Raw genomic sequence first — 23,220 nt, 5'->3', positions numbered from 1 at the left:
TTTGATTTTTTATCTTATTTAAACCTAGTAACCTAACCTGGTATTATTTCTCTGTGTGGATGGAGGTAGGGATGAAAGTATATAAAATAATAAAAAAGATGGTTTTTTAAGGGTGTCTTAATATAACACTTCTCAAACTCTATTTATCATCACAGGACTCCTTTATCAAGTTAAAAATGAGGGAGGTCCTGGGGCGGGCCATAGTGGCTCAATGGCAGAGTTCTCACCTGCCATGCTGGAGACCTGGGTTCGATTCCTGGTGCCTGCCCATGGGAAAAAGAATTTAAAGTGATTGATGACCACGAAGGGCTTTTGTCCATATGGTCTATATCTCTAATTATTTACTGTATTAGGGATTAAAACAAATATTTAAAAATATGTACTCAGTACTACACTTAAAATGACACTAACAAGCCATTACCAAAAAAGCGTATTTTATGCAAAATAACTATATTTTACCAAAAATATAGTGAGAAGAATGATATTCTGTTTTAAAATCATTATACTTACTGGCTTAATAGAACAGCTGGATTCTCACATCTACTACTGTGTCCAATTTGTTTTAATATCTCATTTCACATAGTCTTTGGAAAACTCCACAGTACACTCATGAGAGAATGAGAATTAAAGGCAAATAACATCCTAAAATTATTATGAAAATAGTTTTGACCTCACGGACCACCTGAAACGGTCTCAGTGTTTCCTAGAAGTTCCCAGAGTAAACATGGAACACTACTGTCTATTTAATAGTTTAGATAATCAATCCTTCTGAGTTTTGTGCTTTGGTTCGTAAATTGATTCACGAACTTTCCCTACAGTAAACCCCAAGTAATGCTATAAGTCTGTGAAGTTTGATTACTTTCTAGAATTGAGAGTGATACAAGGGACTTGTTCATGACAACTTTGTGGAATGGGGACAAATACATTGATGATTTACGTATAACGTGTGTACAGTGCAGATATCTTTTGATTGGATTATGTGCTATTATATTCCACATGTCACTGTGTGGAATGCATTGCTACATGGTATGCTGTGGGCACCCAGGTTCAGGGCACAACAGAAACTTTCAGCACATGATCCCTTTATTACTTGCACAGCATAAAGAATCCAGAAAGGGCAAATGATATCTTTATCAGAAAGAATCCAAAAGTGCGTGGAAAGAAGTCCCATCAAGGCCCAGGACAAGATCCATAGATGGCAGCTCTACATGTTCCACTTAGCAATAGAGAAAAAGAAACCAAATCTATACTGTTTTTGGTGAATTTAATCCAGCTGGGGGGGTAGGGGTGAGGGGACCCTGCCACTGAAAAATCCTGTTCGGATAAGCATTTTATCAGATGGGTTTAATTTAAAAAAAAAACAAAAAACCTTAAGATTTAATTTGGTGTTCAGTAAATAAGAGCTGGACTTACCAAAAACAGGAGGTATAGAGAACCACATTCCTATTCATTTGTTTCTTTGTTGAATTCACATTTATTAAGCACTTAATTAGGGCCTGGCATTTGTACAGGTGTAAAACATATATGCTAAGTGAATGTAAGGATGAATGTGTAAACAGATAATGCTAAGACCAAATGTCATCTACCTTTCAACCCTTAAAAGAATAAGCCAGAAATTTAAATAATACTGTGAAATGAAACTTTTTTAAAAAAATGAATTTTGCTCTGTTTAACAACAACAAAAGTAACCCTATTCCTTATAAGACATAATCTTGAGAAAATCCTTAGATTGTATTCTAAATGCGGTGGGAAGACATTGGTGGGTTATAAGCAAAGGATGAAAGTGATTTAATTTTTATTTTTAAAGAAGCCGATCTGGCGCTTTTGAAGAGCATGAGCTGTAGCTGTATAGGGACTAAAATGAAGGCAAGGAGACCATTTAGAAAGCTATTGAGATTGTTCAGGCAAGAACTGATTGAGATAGAAACTGTGGTATTTGTGATAAAATTTATGAGAAGTGGCCAGATTCAAAGAATATTTTAAAGTAGACCTAGCCAAACATGCTGATAGATTTATGTAGGGGGTAAGGAAAAGAGAGAAGTTAACAACAACTAAGGATTATCCCTGAATGGCAAGGTGGTCAAGGAACTAAAAAGTTGTATGTGGGACATATTAAGTTTAAATTACCTATACATAGCATAACTGCCTTTAGGACTTATTTCATTATTTGCACTGAGTTGATCAGTTTCTAACTAAACTAATGTAATATGAACTAGAAACTTATAAACTCAACCGAAGCTTTCAATCCAACTGTGTTACTAGAAATAAATGATTTCTTCTTTATCTTTCAAAGTTTCCAAAGGGCAGTTAAGCTGTTTTTCATTAACCACTACCCATAAGGGTCACAAATGGGTAAATGTATCTAGGATATGTCAGATATCCATATATGCAAATTTCTCTCTCTTCCTTTTTTAAATTTCAGTAAAACTTTTTGAGATCTTTTTACTTTTTCACATTTTATTTGTCATTTCTAAAATATTAAATTTACAACCAACATTTTGCAAGCGTATTCTACATACAATGCAATACAAGAACTGGATGTGCTTAATTCAGTAAGTTTTGTCATGTATTCGGTGTGTAATGATCGCCAAAATCATTTCAAGCACCTCAAAAAGTTCCTTCATGATAATTTAAAGTCAATCCTCTCCCCAGGCCCCTTATCTCTGGTACCTATTGATATGCTTTCTGTAATCAGAGTTTTGTCTTTTTTAGAATTTCATATCCATGAATCAAATAGGAAACTTTTAAGGGTCATCCATACTGTTGCATATTTCAGTTCATTCCTTTTTATTGCTGAAGAGTATTCCATTGAATGGAAGTACCACTATTTATCCTTTTCTTTCTTTTTTTTTTTGGTGAATACCTAGGAGTGTCATTCCAGAGCCATACATGAAATGCATGCTTAACTTTATACTTTTATATAAACTAAATAAAATAACATTAAAATATAAAATCATTAACATAAGAAAAGGTATGCAATCTATTATATTAGCATATAAATTTGAGACCATTTTGTAATGGTCTACTCTTTCCCTAAATTGTACCATTTTACATTCCCACCACTATAGTATGAAAGTTCCAGTTGCTGTTTGTCTTCGCCAATATATGTCATTATCAGATTTTAAGTTTCAGTCATTTGTGTATGTTATCAAATTGTTTTCATTCATTTTTCTCTGATAACTGTTGGTTATTGGCCATTCATATATTGCCTTTTGATAAGTATTTGTTCTCATCTGTTTCTGATTTTTAATTGGGCCATTTTCTACTAATTATTGAATTATTAGTGTTCTCTACATGTTATTGGTGTGAATCCTTCATTGCAAACATTCCTGTGTCTTGACTTCTCATTTTCTAGCAGTGTTTTATCAGAGAAGTTTTTAATATTGATGTAGCCCAATTTATCATTTTTATCTTTTATAATTTATGCTTTGATGACATATTTGAGAAATAGTTACCTAATTCAACCTCACAGAATATTCTCCTGTCGCTTCTTTCAGACGTTATATATCTCTAATCTTTAAATTAGGTCTAAAATCTCTTTCAAATTATGAAATAAGGAATGAAGCACATTCTTTACATAGTTGCATATGGATTTTCAATTTTTCCAGTTTTATTTGTTGGAAAAATTATTATTTTAATTGTCCATGGACCTTTGTCAAATAGCTATTCATTATATATATGTGACTCTCTCTCTGGGCTCTCTATTTTATCCCATTGATCTGTTTGTCTACCTAATACCACATGTACTGATTACTGTAGCTTTATAGTAAATATTAAAATTAGGTAGTTTATGTTTTTCAATTTTGTTCTTCTTTTAAAGAAATGTTTAACTATTTGAATTCCTTTGCACTAGCATGTGAAAAGAGAATAAGCTTGCTAATTTCTATCAAAAGTCTTCTATGGTTTCATCATGGTTGTTTTGAATATATTGTACAATTTAGAGAAAATTAACATCTTGGCAATATTGTATCTTCATGTTCTTTAGCATGCCATAATTCTCCACATCTATGTCATATTTAATTTCTTTCACATGGATTTTACAGATTTTAGAGCATAGATTTTGCACATGTTTTCTTAAGTTAATGATTTCATATTTTAATGTTATTTTGACTATTATACACATATACGTATATAAGTTTATATATATTCAATTTGCTTTTGTTGATAGTAAGCACTCAAAAATTTGTGTAAGATAAACAAATGGATGCAAAAGCAGTACTAAAATGTTCATTACAATTCCATTTACCAACATTAACTAATTTAATACTTTAATATATTTTCTTCACTCAGCAAACAAATTACATGACCTATGGCAGTAAATGTAATGAAAGATTTGCAATGCCTCTGTGATGGTCAGGCTCATGTGTCAACTTGGCCAGGTGATAGTGCCCAGTTGTGTGGTCAAGCAACACTGGCCTATCTGCTGCTGTGAGGACATTTCATGGACTTAAATCATGAGGGCATTGGCTGCATCCATGGCTGATTACAACTGCAGTCAGCCAAGGGGAGTGTCTTCTGCAATGAGTGATGCTTAATCTAATCAGCAGAAGGCTTTTAAGGAGGATTCAGAAGAGACAGGCTCTCTTCCTGCTTCTGCCAGCCAGTCTACCCTGAGAGTTCATTGAGGACCTTCATTGGAGCTGCCAGCTAGCGGCCTGCCCTCCAGACCTTGGACTCTTACTTCCCCATGGTTGCATGAGACACTTTTATAAATCTCATATTCACAGATATCTCCGGTTGGTTCTATTTCTCTGGAGAACCCTAGCTAATACAGCCTTTAATATGGAAACTACAAAAAAATTGCAAAAGTTTTGAATCAATGAAGAAAAACACCAAGTAAAAGGAGAGCCAACATCATAGAAATGTCAGGTGTCCTATGATTCATCTATTGATTCAAAGAAATGCCAATGAAATTATTTCTCAGATTTAGAACTACAAAAGCCGAGATTAGTCAAGATATCCTTGAAGAAGACAAATAACAATAAATTACTTGCCCTACCATACATTAGGAATTATTGCAAATTTATGATATATAACATAGGATAGACTAATAGATCAGTTGAACATAAGAGAACAGAAAGAAAACTATGCGTACGTGGGAAGTTGCTTTATGATAGATCGCCTTTGCAGATCAGTGAGGAAAATGGATTATTTATTTATTTATTTGCCATTAAAAGCAATATGTTTATGATGCATCAGACACTGCTTTATATGTTTGGGATATAGCAATGAATAAACAGACAACAATCTTGCATCTGTGGAACTTCTTAAATAAATTGAGCTGTATCAGTAACACATGTTGAAAAAAATGAAATTAGAACCTTACTTTTACCATATCAAAAAAATCGGGGCAGGCCACGGTGCTCAGCAGGCAGAGTTCTCACCTGCCATGCAGGAGACTTGGGTTTGCTTCCCAGTACCTGCCCATGCAGGTACCTCTATAGAGGAGAGTGGTGTATTGAGTCTCCTACTATTGTTGAAACATCTATTTTTCCCTTCAGTTTTGCCAATGTCTGTCTCATGTACTTTGGAGCTCCTTGATTAATAGCATAAACATTTATGATTGTTATATCTTCTTGGTGAATTAACCCTTTAATTAGTATACAGTGTCTTTCTTTGTCTCTTATGATGTCATTACATTTAAAGTCTTTTTTTCTGATATTAATATAGCTATTCCTACTTTCTTTTGGTTACAACTTTCACGGAAAATCTTTTTTCCATCCTTTCACTTTCATTCTGTTTGTATCTTTGTGTCTAAGATGAGTCTCCTGTTACTAGCATAAAGCTGAATTATGTTTCTCAATCCATTCTGCCAATCTGTATCTTTTAATTGGTAAATTTATTCCATTAACATTCTAAGTTATTACTAAAAGGTGTCTCTTAAATCCACCATTTTATCTTTTTTATTTTATTAGATCTATATATTCTTTTCCCTCTATTTCTTTTAATCCTTTAATTACCCTTGTGGTACTCTTCAATTCTGTGCCCTCCTCCAGGCCTCCTTCTCCTGTCTTTTTTTTTTTTTTTTTTTTTTTGTAGCCAGCAGAACTTCCTTTTGTATTTCTTGTAAGGCCAGTCTCTTGTTGACAAGTTCTTTTAGGACTTGTTTGTCTGTGAAAACTTTAATCTCTCCCTCAGTTTTGAAGGACAGTTTGACTGGGTGCAGAATTCTTGGCTGGAAGTCTTTCTCTTTCAGGATCTTAAATATATTGTATGCCTTCTCATCTCCAGGGTGCTAGTTGAGTAGTCTGAACTCAGTCTTATGTGGTTTCCTTTGTATGTAGTAGATTGTTTTTCTCTTGATGCTTTCAGAATTTTCTGCTTCTCTTCAACCTTTGGCAGGCTGATTAGTATATGTCTTGGGGAAGGCCTATTTGGATTTATTCTGTTTGGAGTTCTTTGGGCTTCTTTGACTTGTATTTTTATGTCCTTTATAAGGGTTGGGAAGTTTTCCCCATTATATCCTCAAGTACTCTTCCTAGCCCTTTACTCCTCTCTTCTCCTTCTGGGACACCAATAATTCCTATATTTGCATGCTTTGTATTGTCTATCATTTCCCTGAGGTCCCATTCAATTTTTTCCATCTTTTTTGCCATTTGCTGTTTTGAGTCTTCAAAGTCAGTTATCCTGTCCTCTTTATCACTAATCTTTCTTCTATCTCTTCAAATCTGGTGTTGTGTGCCTCTAGTATGTTTTTTATTTGGTCCAAAGAGTCTTCAATCTCTGTGATAGCTGCTATTTTTCTATTTATTCTTTCAAATTCCTCTTTATGCTCTTCTACTATCTTCTTGATCTCTTTTATGTCATTTGCCATCTCACTTACTTTATTAAATAGCATTGTATGAACATCTTTGATTAGTTGTTCCAATGTCTGTGTCTCCTCTGGTGTTTTAATTTGGTCATTAGCCAGGGCGATATCTGTCTACATTATGATAGACTTAGTGCTGTTCTATTGTTTTCATTGCATATAAATATCGTGATTGATTTACATTGGGAGTTGATTTCTTTCAGTAGACTAAGACCTTGTATTTGTGGGATGGATGTGCAGTAGGGAGCAGGGTACAGGGAGGGGCACAACAGTGCAGTGATTTAATGCAGCACAGGTATAGTCATAGGTTGGGGATGTTACGCTGGTGCTTGTGAACGTGGGCGCCCAGTGGCCGGGGAGGCTGTAGCTGTGCGGGTACACCAGTCTTGGGGTGGGGGGCGTAAGCCTGGTGTGCGCTGATTTAAGGCACGGAGCCCTTTTTGTTCATGCATAGAGCTGTGGCAGCAGGTCAGCGTTATGCCTTCCTGTGTGGGGGCAGATGTGAATGAGCAGCACTGTTAAGCACTTTCTCAGAGGGACACGTGCACACACAGGTCTAGGAGTACAGTAAACTGAAGTTCCCATAGCTGAAGGATGTGATTGGAGGCCCATGTGCATCTGATGTGCAGAGCTCAGGGCGGGGTGGCGTGAGGCTGTGTGACACTATGGGTGGGGGTGGGTGCAGCCTGGGTATGGAGTTTAGCTCCAGTAGCCTTCATGCACTGGCAACAGCATGCAGGTAACAGGGAAGGGGAGGTAGTGCTCAGGAGGGGTGCAGAAGAGGTGGGTTGGGCTGCACCTGGGATGGGGGTGGGGGCCAGTTACACACACTGGGGACTATAGGACGGTGGGGGCACTTGGAGCACAAGGAATGGGATCAGATGACAGGGATTGGGTGATGGGGTTCGGGTGCATGGGGTATGGGATGAATCGCGGATCACGGGGCTGTGCTGGTGAGGGTAGTGCATTCAAGGAATGTGGCCTCATTTACTTCCTAGACCCCTTCTCCTTGTTCATCCATGCACTCCAACAGGCTCCGTGCCTCCCTATGAGGCTCCAACTTTCTGCCTCTCAGTTCCCTGGCCTCTGCAACCAGGGCTGCTCCATGTGGTGCAGAAGTCTCTCCCAGGTGAGTTGCCCTCTTGAATTGCCATCTCAGTTGCCATCCTGTCCCTTCTCTAACTTTTCAGTGAAGCAAGGCTGAATTTGAGCTACTCTATTCGGCCATCTTCACGGAAGTCCCCCTGTGCAGCAATAACTTTGGATTAGATGGTTTCCATGGAGATATGTCTCCACTCATTCAAGGTGGGATTACCTACTGGAGCCCTTTAAGAGGGAACCATTTTGAAGAAAGCTTTAGAGTCACCAGAACTAACAGAGCCCATAAAGCCAGAGACCCTTAGGGATGAAGAAAGAAAACACTCTTGGGGAGCCCATTGCAGAAGCTGGGAGAGAAAGCTAGCAGATCACACCATGTGCCTTTCCTGCTGACAAATGTCATCAGCCTTCTAGAACCAAAGTATCTTTCCCTGGATGCCTTAATTTGGATACTCTTATAGCTTTGCCTTAATTTGGACATTTTCATGGCCTTAGAACTGTAAACTTGCAACTTCATAAATTCTCCTTTTTAAAAGCTGTCCCTTTCTGGTATATCACATTCCAGTAGTTTATAATCTAGAACAGCATGGACTAGTCTGAGCTAGTTCTAGAACTTGATAGAAACCAGAGGCCAGGGGTGGGTAAGAGAGTAAAAGATGTGTACACTTTCGTCACCTCACAATAAGGAGTTAAAATCTCTCAGAAGGTAGAATTGCCACAGTTAAATGAAGTTCATCCACTGCAAATTTTTAGGAACATAAAAAAATATATTTTCAAATATAACTTTTTGTTAACTAGAATGAATAGCTATGGTCTATTATAGATTGATAAGGATGAACATTAATACTTCTTATATTTCCGTTTTCTGTACAATGTCAAATAATATAGATTAACCTTAGTGCTATCCATACAAATATTCAATAAATTAATACTAATTCTTTTCAAGAGGAAATTTTCACAGACTGACATAGAAATTTATGATATGTGAGGAATTGTGATACTTATTGAAAGTTACGATCTTTAAAGTAAAACTAATTTAAGATTCATACAGAAGTAATATATCAGCTTAATAGAATCCAGTCATAGTTTATCAGAAGCGATTATGTTGTAGACGCTGTAGGTATTATGCCATAATTCTCTCTTGAAAACTATTCTTAGGAGAATCTCAGTTCATTCTTTAAGAGAATACGTTACGAATTGGTGCAAAATGAGTGTGGAGAAAGTATAGGCGACCTTCACATGGGTGATAGCCTGAGGAATTGATGACAAGATGAAATTTACTCCTCCTGATTGTTTTCAATTTCCTGGGAAACTCCAAAATGTTGACTGTTATTACTTAATCAATGTGCATTGATTGCATCACAGAATTTGTACTGATTAGAATACAGCAAGCACCTACTGAAAGTTACATTTTTTTTTCCTTCTCAAACACAATCCTCAATGACCATTTTGTATCCACCAATTCTATCTTTTTTACCTGCATCTTTTTGGTTTATTAACTAATTGTAAATATCAACAGTAATGAAGCATAAAGCAGGGTTTTCAATAACCACTTCTGCCTCTTATAGCACTCAGCTATTTAGAATAGCAACTCTTACAACCCTTAGCTCTTCAGGACACTAATAAAATTTGCTGATGTGAATTTTCAGTCTGTGTTATAGGCATGTAACTTTTTTTCTTTCTTTTTCTTACAATTGCAGAATAAATACAATTACTTTTCCTTACCCTGAGGAAGGACTGGAAAACTAAATAAATCCTTATGCCATCAAAAATAAAGGAAACAAGGGCAGTGTGATGGTGGCTCAGCAGGCTGAATTCTTGCCTGCCATGCTGGAGACCTGGGTTCAATTCCCAGTGCCTGCCCATGCCAAAAAAAAAAAAAAAAAGAGGAAACAGTTTTTTAGTTAAAGATTTTATCCGTAAGATCAACTTGCCATCATCATTTACTACATAAGGTGAAAGGGGGATAAGAATGAAGAGTGGGTGGGGGGTAAAGGGACATATAATGTATGTGGGATGGAAACTAAGGGAAGAATTCTGAGTAGAGGAACTAGTGGTGAGGGTTTTAGAAGTGGGCACAGACTCTTGGTTATTGATTCTGACGATGCTGCAGAAAAGGCAATGGGGCCTGCTTCCTTGGAAGATATGCATAAGTGGAAATAAAATGGAACATCCCAAGGAACCTAGCTTAATACATAACATCTGTTTAGGAGCTTTCTCACTTACCAATGACCAATCCCTTCCTTGAAGAACAACCCACATCATATTCAATATATTTCATCTTTGCTTGCTTCCAGAAGTAAATTTGCTGTTTTATTATTTGTTGAAGAGCCAGAAGGAGATTCTTGGCAGTACCAATAAGCTTTGTTTAATTTGATATCCTGGGGCACTTGTATCCCAAAATGGCTAACCTTAGACAGTAATGACGATTTTAGTGCGAACTGAGACCACCTGCGTTCACATAGCTTAGCAATCTGGACAGAGAATTTAGGCCACCTTTGCCAATTTGACCTCAATATTTGTTCCTAGGAACTTCTTGTCCTAGAAGACAAAGCTTTTAAACCAATACGTAACTTCACTTTTTGGCTCAAGAAATTGTTAAAAACTGATTTGTCTAGGCAGACTGTTCATCAAGACAAACAACTTTCCTCTTAGGACAGTAGATTTCTCACATTAGCAAACAGCTCACTTACTAAGGCTCATTAAGTGGACACATCAAGACTCATGTCAGGATGCTTTCCTAGCAGTGTTCACTAATCACAGCTCATTTTTTCCCAAACTTTCCAAATCCCAATCAATTTCATGCCTTGGAAGAAACAGCTTATGAACCCTTATTCCAGACCTCATAACTATTATAAATATTCTCTCCTGATACCCCATTCAGATCCAATATTAACTCTGTCAAGATGGTTTCTTCCTTTACTGAAGTAACTCTAGGTTTGTTTTCCTTGATTAACAGGTTTTCTGATAGTCTTTTGGGAGAATCAACAATAGTAAAACCACCAAATCTGTGCTTGGCTTGTGGGGTTAAACACTATTAGGACTACTATGTTATCCAACATTGTAGAAAACGTACATGACTCAATGTTTGAAGTTCCCTTTTGGTTTTATTTTTGATGTGATCCATGATGAAGGTGGGTAAGCAAAACAAAAGAGAACTAATACTAAATAGAGCATTCAGTATAGGGGAATAATAAAACCCAATAAATTATCATTAAGTTATATCTCTTTGTAAAAAAGGAAAAGAAAGAAAACATTCCCTTGGTTAACAACATGCATTATAGGTGGCATCCTAAGAACTGACAAAAATAAATGCCAAGCTCTATGACACTTCTGTGCATATGACTCTGAGATGTGTATTTGGTGGGAGGGTGTGTGTGTCATGTCCATTATTTACTAGACATTTAAAATAGGCCCAATAGAGTCGCACATTTCAAAGATATCAAAGGTTTGTACTATGTACAAACAAGTGAAATGTTCCATGAATTCTAAATCTCTATCCAACACTTTGAGTTGGTTTATCGACAAATAGGAAAACAAATATTGGATTAGTAAAGCGAGTGTAGGCTAACACTTTGGAATACGAATCTTGTAAAGAACTTTCTTGATAAAAGTAATTAGAAATACAATTGAGCATCATAACTGTCTTTGGCATACTTAATGTCAATTGCTATCATCCAGTATTTTTTTTTATTAATTAAAAAAAAATTAACCAACACAACATTTAGAAATCATTCCATTCTACATATGCAATCAGTAATTCTTAATATCATCACATAGATGTATGATCATCATTTCTATAGCTCAGATGCAGCTTCATTCAGTGTTTTAACATAATTACATTGCAGTTAGGTAGTATTGTGCTGTCCATTTTTGAGTTTTTGTATCTAGTCCTGTTGCACAGTCTGTATCCCTTCAGCTCCAATTACCCATTATCTTACCCTGTTTCTAACTCCTGATGGTCTCTGTTACCAATGACATATTCCAAGTTTATTCTTGAATGTCCGTTCACATCAGTGGGACTATACAGTATTTGTCCTTTAGTTATTGGCTAGTCTCACTCAGCATAATGTTCTCTAGGTCCATCCATGTTATTACATGCTTCATAAGTTTATTCTGTCTTAAAGCTGCATAATATTCCATCGTATGTATATACCACAGCTTGTTTAGCCACTCGTCTGTTGATGGACATTTGGCTGTTTCCAACTCTTTGCGATTGTAAATAATGCTGCTATAAACATTGGTGTGCGAATGTCCATTTGTGTCTTTGCCCTTAAGTCCTTTAAGTAGATACCTAGCAACGGTATTGCTGGGTCGTATGGCAATTCTATATTCAGCTTTTTGAGGAACCGCCAAACTGCCTTCCAGAGTGGTTGCACCATTTGACATTCCCACCAACAGTGGATAAGTGTGCCTCTTTCTCTGCATCCTCTCCAGCACTTGTCATTTTCTGTTTTGTTGATAATGGCCATTCTGGTGGATGTGAGATGATATCTCATTGTGGTTTTGATTTGCATTTCTCTAATGGCCAGGGACATTGAGCATCTCTTCATGTGCCTTTTGGCCACTTGTATTTCCTCTTCTGAGAGGTGTCTGTTCAAGTCTTCTTCCCATTTTATAATTGGGTTGGCTGTCTTTTTGTTGTTGAGTTGAACAATCTCTTTATAAATTCTGTATACTAGACCTTTATCTGATATGTCGTTTCCAAATATTGTCTCCCATTGTGTAGGCTGTCTTTCTACTTTCTTGATGAAGTTCTTTGATGCACAAAAATGTTTAATTTTGAGGAGCTCCCATTTATTTATTTCTTTCTTCAGTGCTCTTGCCTTAGGTTTAAGGTCCATAAAACCGCCTCCAATTGTAAGTTTCATAAGATATCTCCCTACATTTTCCTCTAACTGTTTTATGGTCTTAGACCTAATGTTTAGATCTTTGATCCATTTTGAGTTAACTTTTGTATAGGGTGTGAGATATGGGTCCTCTTTCATTCTTTTGTATATGGATATCCAGTTCTCTAGGCACCATTTATTGAAGAGACTGTTCTGTCCCAGGTGAGTTGGCTTGACTGCCTTATCAAAGATCAAATGTCCATAGATGAGAGGGTCTACATCTGAGCACTCTATTCGATTCCATTGGTCGATATATCTATCTTTATGCCAATACCATGCTGTTTTGGCCACTGTGGCTTCATAATATGCCTTAAAGTCAGGCAGTGCAAGACCTGCAGCTTCGTTTTTTTTCCTCAAGATGTTTTTAGCAATTCGGGGCACCCTGCCCTTCCAGATAAATTTACTTATTGGTTTTTCTATTTCTGAAAAATAAGTTGTTGGGATTTTGATTGGTATTGCATTGAATCTGTAAATCAATTTAGGTAGGATTGACATCTTAACTATATTTAGTCTTCCAATCCATGAACACGGTATGCCCTTCCATCTATTTAGGTCTTCTGTGATTTCTTTTAGCAGTTTTCTGTAGTTTTCTTTATATAGGTTTTTTGTCTCTTTAGTTAAATTTATTCCTAGGTATTTTATTCTTTTAGTTGCAATTGTAAATGGGATTCGTTTCTTGATTTCCCCCTCTGCTTGTTCATTGCTAGTGTATAGAAATGCTACAGATTTTTGAATGTTGATTTTGTAACCTGCTACTTTGCTGTACTCATTTATTAGCTCTAGTAGTTTTGCTGTGGATTTTTCCGGGTTTTCGACGTATAGTATCATATCGTCTGCAAACAGTGATAGTTTTACCTCTTCCTTTCCAATTTTGATGCCTTGTATTTCTTTTTCTTGCCTAATTGCTCTGACTAGAACCTCCAACACAATGCTGAATAATAGTGATGTTAGTGGACATCCTTGTCTTGTTCCTGATCTTAGGGGGAAAGTTTTCAGTTTTTCCCCATTGAGGCTGATATTAGCTGTGGGTTTTTCATATATTCCCTCTATCATTTTAAGGAAGTTCCCTTGTATTCCTATCTTTTGAAGTGTTTTCAACAGGAAAGGATGTTGAATCTTGTCAAATGCCTTATCTGCATCAATTGAGATGATCATGTGATATTTCTGCTTTGATTTGTTGATATGGTGTATTACATTAATTGATTTTCTTATGTTGAACCATCCTTGCATACCTGGGGTGAATCCTACTTGGTCATGATGTATAATTCTTTTAATGTGTTGCTGGATTCAATTTGCTAGAATTTTGTTGAGAATTTTTGCATCTATATTCATTAGAGAGATTGGTCTGTAGTTTTCTTTTTTTATAATATCCCGCTTTACCTTGAGCTCAAGCACAGTGAGGGGGAACTCAGGTGAAAACAGGTGATTGGAGCTGAGGGCCTGAGGAGTTTGAGGCAGCTAGAGTTCGCAGCACAAAGTACCCGAGGGTAGCTATAAAGGGAACGTCAGAGCCCATACAGGGCTGAAAATACTTCTATTCCCACTAGTCAGAGTGGAAAATCGTACCATTCCTATTGCATCAGGAAGAGTACACTGAAGTGTCTTGCCTCTGTACTAGACCTGTGTTAAAGTGTTGACATCCAACAAAGCTTAAAAAAAGCAAAAACTGAAAAAGATCATAATGTTTGCGGGTAACTTAACTAAGCCCCAGAACAAAGCTTAAGGGCATGTATGCAATGGAAAAAAAGAGTATCCAGCCCAAGAGTCCTGAATAAGTGTGAACAGGGCAAAATTCACAATATTTGGCACCCAATAAAAAATTATCAGACCTGCAGAGATGCAAGAAAATATCAAATAGTGAAGAGAATAATGGATCAAAAATGATCTAAATATGCTACAGGGAATGGAATGAGTAGACAAAGACATCTAAAGAGTTATTACAACTGTTTTCCATATTTTCAGGAAATAAGAGGAAAGATTAGCCATGTTAGAGACATGGAAGATAAAAAACATCCAAAAGGAACTTCAAGAGGTGCAAATTACAATGTCTAAGATAAAAAATATACCGTTTTAGACAGAAAAAAAAGAAAAATTAATCCATATGTGGAGTGGATTTTCAAGGCACAATAGAAACTTTCAACAAATGATGCCTTAATTGTACAGAATAGAGTCCAGAAAAGGCCATCTCCTTGTCATTTACCTAACACAAAGAGTCCAAAGGAGCAGGGGAAAGGACTCTCATGGTCAGTCTTCTGGGCTGGCCGAAATCTCCCCTGGGTTGGGGTCAACCTGGTAGAGAGTTGGCAGTTCCCCGCACTTCAATTTCCCAGAGAAGAGACCCCAGTCTAGACTGTTTGAGTGTGGGTTTTATCCACCTGCGAAGGGGGAAGGTGGCGGAGGTGGCGGTGGGTGCTGTAACTGAGATAACCTACTCTGAAAAGCATCTGGGGCTGCTTGTCCCAGGTTTAAGGTCTGGCAGGGCCTTTTCTTTAGACTTACCATCTCCCCCAGGTTGTAGAATGGCACACAATAGAAAAGGAGGTGGAGGCAGCAGAAGACCTGAGGATGGCCGCTTAGCCTGTGTTTGTGACTTCCACAGAGTAGGAGGTAGGGCTAGGTGCGGGCTGGGCAATGGCAGCTTAACAGGTGTCTGTGATTTTCCCTGACACCATACATGTTGGAAAATCACCATATATTTTATAGTATCAAAGTTTGAAAAACCCCCAAATCAGATTTAAAATAATACACGCTAGATGCTAATTGTGTTCATCACTAAGGAGGATGCCAAATTTACTAGCAACACTAAAAGGAGGCAATTGTGCTTTTTCAATATTGTTAGTTTTTGCTTCAAGTATATATCTACTGTTGTCTTTATAATCACAATATTTAAATAAGCCTGACAACAGATGCAGTAGTTGTGTGTTAGTCAGATAAAGTAACTGCTAGCTGATGCATCAGACAAAACCTGAAATTTGAACAGCTTAACACCACAAAAGCTTATTTCGTGTGCACCTAAAATGCACCCAGGCTCAGGGCCTCTCTGCCCAAGTAACCCAGGGATTTATCTAAGCTGCTTCCGTGTGGTTCCACATCTAAATATGGAGTGTCCATGTTTGCTACTGAACAGACAGAAGGCATGGGGATGACTAAGTGGCTCTCAAATGTCTTGGCTTTGACTGACAAACATCACTTCTGCTAATATTTCTGTGCCAAACATAGTCACATGACTCTTTGTAACTACAAGTGACCTGAAAATATAGTGTCCCCATGAACTCAGAAAGGAGAGCAAGACAGGAGGTAGATGAACCCTTGCTCTCTCCCCCATCAATTGTCACATAGCTGGTGCCAGATAAAGAGCAAGTATTAGAATCTGTTATGGAAACAAATCTCTTTATTTCCTGTTTCTGAGAAATCTCAATTTGCCTTGCTATTCTGCAACATTTTTCAGAGCCTACCACCTGTCAAGAGCTTCCTAATATAGAACCACATCGAATTTTCAAAAGGTTCCTCTAAAAGCTCAGCAGGGAATCTTTATCATCTTCACTCAATAGTCCCTTTCTGCACTGACTTTTGCACTAAATTTCCATCTCAGTAGGATGAGAATGTTCTCCTTCCTATTGGTACAGGAGCAATATATTTTCTGACTCTCTGCTACACTCAACATGGCTGAACATGCAGAACTCTTTCTGGTTCAAGTAGGCACACACAAAAAAATCAGGGTTTTCTTCTGGGGCCAGGACTAAGATAAGAGGCAGAGGAATTATGGTCATTTTTTTTTCACCTTGTAGAAGGACTTGGTGTTTTCAAGAATTCAGCCTCAGTAGATGTATACTACACAGTGATTTTCATGGCATTCCCTCACTTACAAGGGAGGTTTTTGCTTATTGAACGCCTGCATAAATTCACTCATTGGTGTATGTGATCAGGAGCCTATTGTGGAAAAGGCACACCTTTAAAACGCTACTACAAATACCAGGGTGGTTTTCAATTCCACTCCCTATCTACAGGGTTATTTTCCCAAGCTAGTAGATTCTGTGCCAAATCAAACTACCTACCAGCCCATAAGGAAAATATTTTGAGATTGTAGTGGAGTCACTCAGTGGGTCTAGATCTCCATGACCAATGTTGAAGGGTCTGTGTTACCAGAGGGCTTCCAGGGTGAAGGAAGTGCCTGCCAAGGAGGTGGAATGCTCTGAGTCAGATCGAGGACAGGTGATGCTGGGCTGTCTGTTCTCCTGGGAGCAGTGCACATCCTTCAGAGGAGGGGGCAGTGAAGAGCTGGCCAGCAGCTTAGGGTCCAGTTTGGACAGGAGGGTACACTAGGCAAGCCCTAGGGGAAGGGTGTGGGCATATGGGACAGAGCTGGAGCTGGACAAAATGCCAGCCTCTGGGCATAGACAGTTCTCAAGAAACCCTGGGGCTAAGGGCAGCAGAATCCTAGATGATGAAGTTCACAGACAATCCCCCCAATTTTATTTCTCATATTAACCTTCCTTCTTTAGTGTTTTGGTCAACGGAGTCCTTTTTATCCCTTGTGTAAAACATGCTGGAGTAGTGAAAGAGGAATTAAGAAGTAGTCAGCCTCAGGCTGAAAGGAGTGGAACAGAGTGGGGTCTAGACAAACTTAACCATGGGTCTATCTAGTCACAGATCTGTCACATACCAGCTATTGGATCTGTGGAGGGAATTGGATAAGCCCTATCTTGTAGGACTTTTGGAAAAAATATGTACTGTATATAATGTACCTGGCAAGATGACTGGCAAATATTGGGGTCTCTAATGAATGGCAGAGACTAGTGCATCTGTTATTTAATGGGGTGTGGAGCTGTCTTCAGCTGAATGCAAATCGAAGCTCCTATTTGGGTCGAGGATCCACAGCTTCCCTCTTTCCTGCTGCCTTCACATCCAAATGACCCCTATTTTCATTCTTTTCATCACCAGTCAAAACTGAGGCTCTCTTAGAGTGTGTCAAATCACACTCAAGACATCCTAATTAAATGAAATTTTAGTGATGTGGGTTCTGGTTCTACCAGACCAGGCAAAAAGAGGCAGCCCAGTGGCTTCTGAGCATCTCACTTCAAGGGAACATACCTCCACTATCTAAGAAACCCCCTGGAGATGATGTCATATAGCATCCAATTTGTGCACTGGGACAAGGGCAAAGGGGACCTTCCAATCCTGCTCCAGGTGGAGGTTTCTTCCTAGTTTATCTACAGTTCCCAAATCACTTCTAAGAGCAGTTTGCCATTACGGAGTTCTGTCTCTCAACTCTGAGACACACCATCTCAGGATTTGACTCCGGCCCACCACTCCCCCGGCCTCACTTAACCCACCACCCAGCTTAATTTAAAATGCCCTCCCTCAGGGACTTTCAGTTTCATACAACCCCAAATTGCCTTGCTTCAGGGAATTTACACTTAACTATTCTCATCTGAAACACCCATCTCTTCACCCATTCTTTTTACTTTTCTTTCAGATACTAAAGAATATCTCAAATTTTCCCATATGACTTCTGCATCAGGACTAAAATTTTATGGCTGTGGGTCAGACTTCTTTTTCTTACCATTCCCAGTAACAGCAGGAAGCTTTTCAAAGAACAGTTCCTCCATTTAAGTTTGGAAAATAAAAGAGACAGTGAGCAAGATTTATTAAGATTTATTGAGATTTCATTTCTCATACATCCTTAAATAAGTTAGGCAAAAAAAGATATATATCTTTTAATTTAACAAACAAAGAATAAAATGAATAAGGCAGACTAAGAATTACTCTTTTTTTCACCATTTTGTGATCTCCACGATTTTACTGTGGGATCCTTTCACATTTCCATGAAAATCCCTACATCAATGCCAGGTTATCCTGTTCTGAAACAACAAAAAGCATTGCAGGTTGTTCAAATTTTTTTTTTCACAAACGCAAAAACATACAGTATTAAAACTGATAAATAGCAATAAATGTATTATCCATTACATTCACAAACTTAAATTCTAAAGCTAAATAAACTTTCTATTAAAAAGAACATCTGACAAAGAACAAAGATAAACCAACAAATTATTCTTACAGAAGATGAAAATAAAGAAGATTAACTTTGATCCCCCCAGCCCAACCTTGGCCCTCCAATACTTAGAAGGTTGACTGCTCTTTTCAACCCCACACTGAAATATCTCCCTCACGCTTCACTTGTGGGAGAAGTCGCTGGCCAAGGCTCTGGGCCGTGCCCTGGCCAGGGTCATCGTGCCAATCCTGCCTGTAAGACTGGCTCCAGCCCTCTCCTGCTCATCCCTCAAAGCTTCTTGATACAGGTCAGGGAAGGAACTAGGGACGGTATCATTGATCTTGGCCAAAACCTCCAAGACTTTCATCTTGGTGGTTTCAGCATGGGCCCTTGAACCCCACAGGAATTCATAGCGTGGAGGATCACTGTGGGGCACCTGGCGGTACTCCAGGTACTTTTCCTCCACCAAATCTTTGGTGAGGAGCTTCCTGGGCTCCCCAAAGATTAAGTGCTTCTTCCCAGCAAAAACCCCTAATGCATTCAGGAATTCCCATATCTCCTCCTCAGTGGCACGGTTGCCCTTCATAAAGATCACCCCCAGGAGGGTCATCAGGAGACCCGTCCTTGGCAAGCCATCCTCACCACTCAGACTCCCTTCACTGGTGAGGGTTAATTTGCTGACAAGGGAATAGGACTGACCACTAGGATCTATCTCCTTCAACTCAAGACCAAAAACCAGCTCCAGGCGCTCAGTGGCTCTCCTGAGGATCTCAGGAAATAGATTCAGGTACTTCTTGTTGACAATCTTCAGCATGGCTGCCTTGGTGATGGGCTCCTTCGATTTATACTTCTCCATCAGGAACTCCACCAACATACTCGCCTTCCTGGTTAGAGGATCTTTACGCGAGCTCTCATCATAGCATGCAACCTGAGAGGAGCTTGGACTTTTCTCATCTCCGCACCTGGCACCATCATCAGATCTTGGGCAAGAAAGAGCTTTAGTGGAAGTGGAAGGGGATGGGGCTGCCTGAGACCCCTGGGAAATGCCAGCAGCAGGAGAACTCTGGAGAGTACCCCCAAAACCAGGAGAGAAGGAAGGAGTGGACTCTTCTTCCTCTGCTGGAGTGGGCTGAGCACCCTCAATACCCTGGGTTTCACCTTTGGCCTGGCGGCGTTTCTCACGGGCCCGGATTTTACTCTTCTGACCACGAGGCATGATGAACCTGGTAAGGGACAACAGGCAGGAATGTGGGTAGGAGGACAGGGGTGTGGGCCCACTGGAGGAGGAAGGATGTGGGGATGTGCACACCTTCAGCAGGAAGATAATCACCTGGTCTGTATTGAAAACCAGCTGTGCAGGTTTCCTTGAGGTCACTGCTCTAGGAACCCTCAAGGTCTCGTTCTCCTGGTCAGCCTGTCCCTTGAGGACCCTGCGGAAGTAATTGCTGTGTGTCTTAGGCTGCAGCGTGCCAAACTCATTGGAGCTTATTCAGGTGACAGCAAAAATCAGGCAGTAAGACCCCTGCTATGGAGGGTACAGAGTGTGTGTGTGTGTGTGTGTGTTTGTGTGCGTGTGCGCGCGCATGTGTAGATCCTCTCAGTTCACATACAATCTTATCAGTTGTCCGCAGGATTTGGTACCCCTCCCCACTGCTGCTTTGACATTGACACCTGGAAATTCCCTAAGGCACGTCAGGGGGAAGTGTAGAGACAGCTCAGCCCACACCCTTGGCAGGCGCACCCTTAGCCAATGTTTTCCCCCTCCCTGAGACTCCTGATAAAAAGTAAGGGGCGCCTCAATCCTGCAGCCTCGCCGACCTTCCCGGGGCCTCCCGGGGCCTCCCGGGGCCTCCCGCAGCTGTGGGGTGGGGATCTTTATCGTCCCTTCCGCATTGAGATATAAAGTACCCCCCAAGTCCTCACTCCGGGTCCCCTCCTTGTTTCCATCTGGGAAATTTTCCTCTGCTGACCTGAATATACCAGTCTCAAACAAACACTTTTATTCCCCTAGACCCAGAGTCGGAAGTGAAGGACCGTTGGGCTCAACAGTCATGGCTCCGGTGGGCCCTGGGGTGGGACGGGGGCAGGCAGGGAGCAGTACTACACGGGGACCTGTGGGGCCTCAGCTCTTGAGTGAGGCCGGTTTCCGCAGCTCTAACTCAGGATATTCACCTCGCACCTGCTTTCTCCTGGGGCTCCTCCCTTTGACCGGAGGCCACACCTCTCACGCAAAGGTGTCGAGGCCCACCGCTGGCCAAGGCGGAAGTCCAGGCAAATCACTTCCGGTCACCCCACCTGGGGTTTGCTAGGACTGATGGGAAGAGCGGGGCTCTGCGCCGCCCGCACTCTTGGTGGGGAGAAAGAGATTTTCCCAACCCACACACAGGCCTTTCATTTACTCCTGGCTGGCTCTGGGACTTCATCTGCTGAACCCAGTCAACCCTGCTCAGATTAAAGCTCTCGCTTCCTGAGATGCCTCCATGTGGAAGAAATAGAGATCCTGAGCCTTGCAGCAGTGCCTAGGGCTTCACAAGAATGACAGTAGGGGCAGGGCTCTCTGGGAGCGTTCTCTATTATGGAGGGGGAGGGGAAAGATTTCCCTCAGACCTGGATTAGCATGCCATGATACCTTGCTGTCTCTTCAGATCAAAAACCTCGACTTCCTGAGTCTTCTGATGTGGAAGTACAGGTATATCTCATATGGTTGTTTCTGCTTGGGCCTATCAGAGCTGATTGCAGGCAAGGGTTGCAGACTTTGTGGGGTCCCCTTCTTCCTGGTCTGTGGAAGAACCTCATACTGTCATCTGGCAGGGCCTAAGATTTCTCCCTTTTCTGATTTAAGTCAACCCCAACCTAACCAAGGCCATCAAGACCCCCAAGGAGAAATTGAGAGGGGTCTTTGACTTGAAAGCTCTTCCTGGGGACTCCTTTGGCTGTTATCAGAGGCAGTCCTCAAAAGCTTAAAAAAAATGAGCCCCTCTCCTAATTGTTTATGATTCACTGTGATACTTGCTATTCTATTTTAGTATGTTCCTCATATTCTATTAAAATGATAATAAAAGACCTGTCCTTATCCACTAAAAGGTTTTCCATTGGTTATGACCACAATTCCTGGAGTCAACCTTAACCAACCCAAACTACTGTGCTGTCCTGATATTGTTCCATGGTTCTTGCACCTGTGGTCTCGAGCTTTTTCCAATGGAATCAAAATTCATTGCCCCAAGAACGCTGGGAAGTAGCAAGGGCCAAACTTTGAAAGTTTTATCCCAAGGATCCTGTTACCTACCTTCTATTGCAGGTCACCTGCCTCAACTCAGGGCATGCCCCCACCTGCCAACAGGTGTTAGTTGGGACTTAATGTCCCTCAGGGGTTACTCATTTTGGTCTTTTTGCTGTTGCTGCTGATGTTGCTCTTTGTTATTCCTTCTTTAGTTTTCCCAGGATTGCTTTCTGTTTCCATGGGAAACGGAAGTCCTGGTTTGGTTGTCATCTTGGCAGCTATGGGTAATGTGCTAAATCTGTGAATAAGTAGAATTAAAGGAGAAATAAATTAAAAATTAACATCGTGTTTGCCCCACGAATAATCTTAGTATACTGTTCTATTTGGGGCTTCTTTTACCTATCAGTAAATTTTTATAGTTGCCTCCATAAAAATCAGATACATTTTACTTAGATTTCTTTTTAGATTTCTTTTGGATATTTTTGCTGGTGTGGATTGTATATTTTCCATTACAAGTTTTAATTGGTGATTTGTGAGACAACCTCCTGATTTTACTATAGTGATCTATACATCAGCTCTCTGAATTTCCTTATACATTTGAGTATCTTCTGTGCCTATTCCTGTGCATTTTAAAATAAGAGGATCGTATGGTTACAATTATTATCTCCTTCTTTTCATTAGTGAAAACATATTTATGTTGACACTGTTGCATATGACAATGTGTTTACTATATAGTCTCCAGGTTTGTTTGTTTGCTTTTCCTATTTTTCTAATTTAAGAGATTTGGTTTTTTTAAAGCAGTTTAAGAGTCACAGGAAAATGAGCAAACGGCGCAAGTTCCCATATTCCCCCTCTCTTCCCACTCAGAGTTTCCTCCATTAACATTTTCCATTAGTTGGTACATTTTGTTACAATTGATGAACCACTATTACTGCATTATTTTTAACTTAAGTTCGTAGTTTATAAGGTTCATGCTTTGTGTTGCACAGTATTATGGGTTTTGACAAATGTATAATTTAGTGTATCCACCGTTATAGTATCATGAAAAAATAGTTTTGCTGCCTTGAAAGGCCTTCTGCCCCACCTGTTCATCCCCCTAACACCTCACCCAGAAGCCCTGGCAACCACATATCTTTTACTGTCTCTGTAGTTTTGCCTTTCCCAGAATGTCACATAGTTGGAATCATATTGAATATAGCTTTTTAGACTGGCT

The 23,220-nt window shown here is 39.6% G+C and overlaps 1 protein-coding gene across 3 annotated transcripts; it reads right to left on the bottom strand.

The window, feature by feature from the left end:
• Positions 1 to 18,549: 18,549 nt before the first annotated feature.
• Positions 18,550 to 21,046, bottom strand: LOC143670311 (melanoma-associated antigen B1-like). Of its 3 annotated transcripts, none has more exons than XM_077145018.1 (3): positions 20,960 to 21,046; positions 20,097 to 20,217; positions 18,550 to 20,010 (listed from the first exon to the last, which is right to left on the bottom strand). In XM_077145018.1, the coding sequence occupies exon 3, from the start codon at positions 20,001 to 20,003 to the stop codon at positions 18,969 to 18,971; it is 1,035 nt and encodes a 344-aa protein (XP_077001133.1). In that variant the 5' UTR covers positions 20,004 to 20,010; positions 20,097 to 20,217; positions 20,960 to 21,046; the 3' UTR covers positions 18,550 to 18,968. The 3 variants fall into 3 exon arrangements, with proteins under 3 accessions (XP_077001133.1, XP_077001131.1, XP_077001132.1); XM_077145016.1 differs by having other exon boundaries at positions 20,118 to 20,217; XM_077145017.1 differs by having other exon boundaries at positions 20,118 to 20,217; positions 20,967 to 21,037.
• Between the last annotated feature and the right edge of the window lie 2,174 nt (positions 21,047 to 23,220).

This window comes from Tamandua tetradactyla, chromosome X (assembly GCF_023851605.1).
Source record: "Tamandua tetradactyla isolate mTamTet1 chromosome X, mTamTet1.pri, whole genome shotgun sequence".
Classification (NCBI taxonomy): domain Eukaryota; kingdom Metazoa; phylum Chordata; class Mammalia; order Pilosa; family Myrmecophagidae; genus Tamandua; species Tamandua tetradactyla.
The sequence above is the reverse complement of the archived record's forward strand: the minus strand, read 5'-3'. Positions and strand labels throughout refer to the sequence as shown.

What these genes read in the sequence shown, in the direction of transcription:
- LOC143670311 (XM_077145018.1), bottom strand. Translation starts at nt 20,003, where the DNA reads ATGCCTCGTGGTCAGAAGAGTAAAATCCGGGCCCGTGAGAAACGCCGC.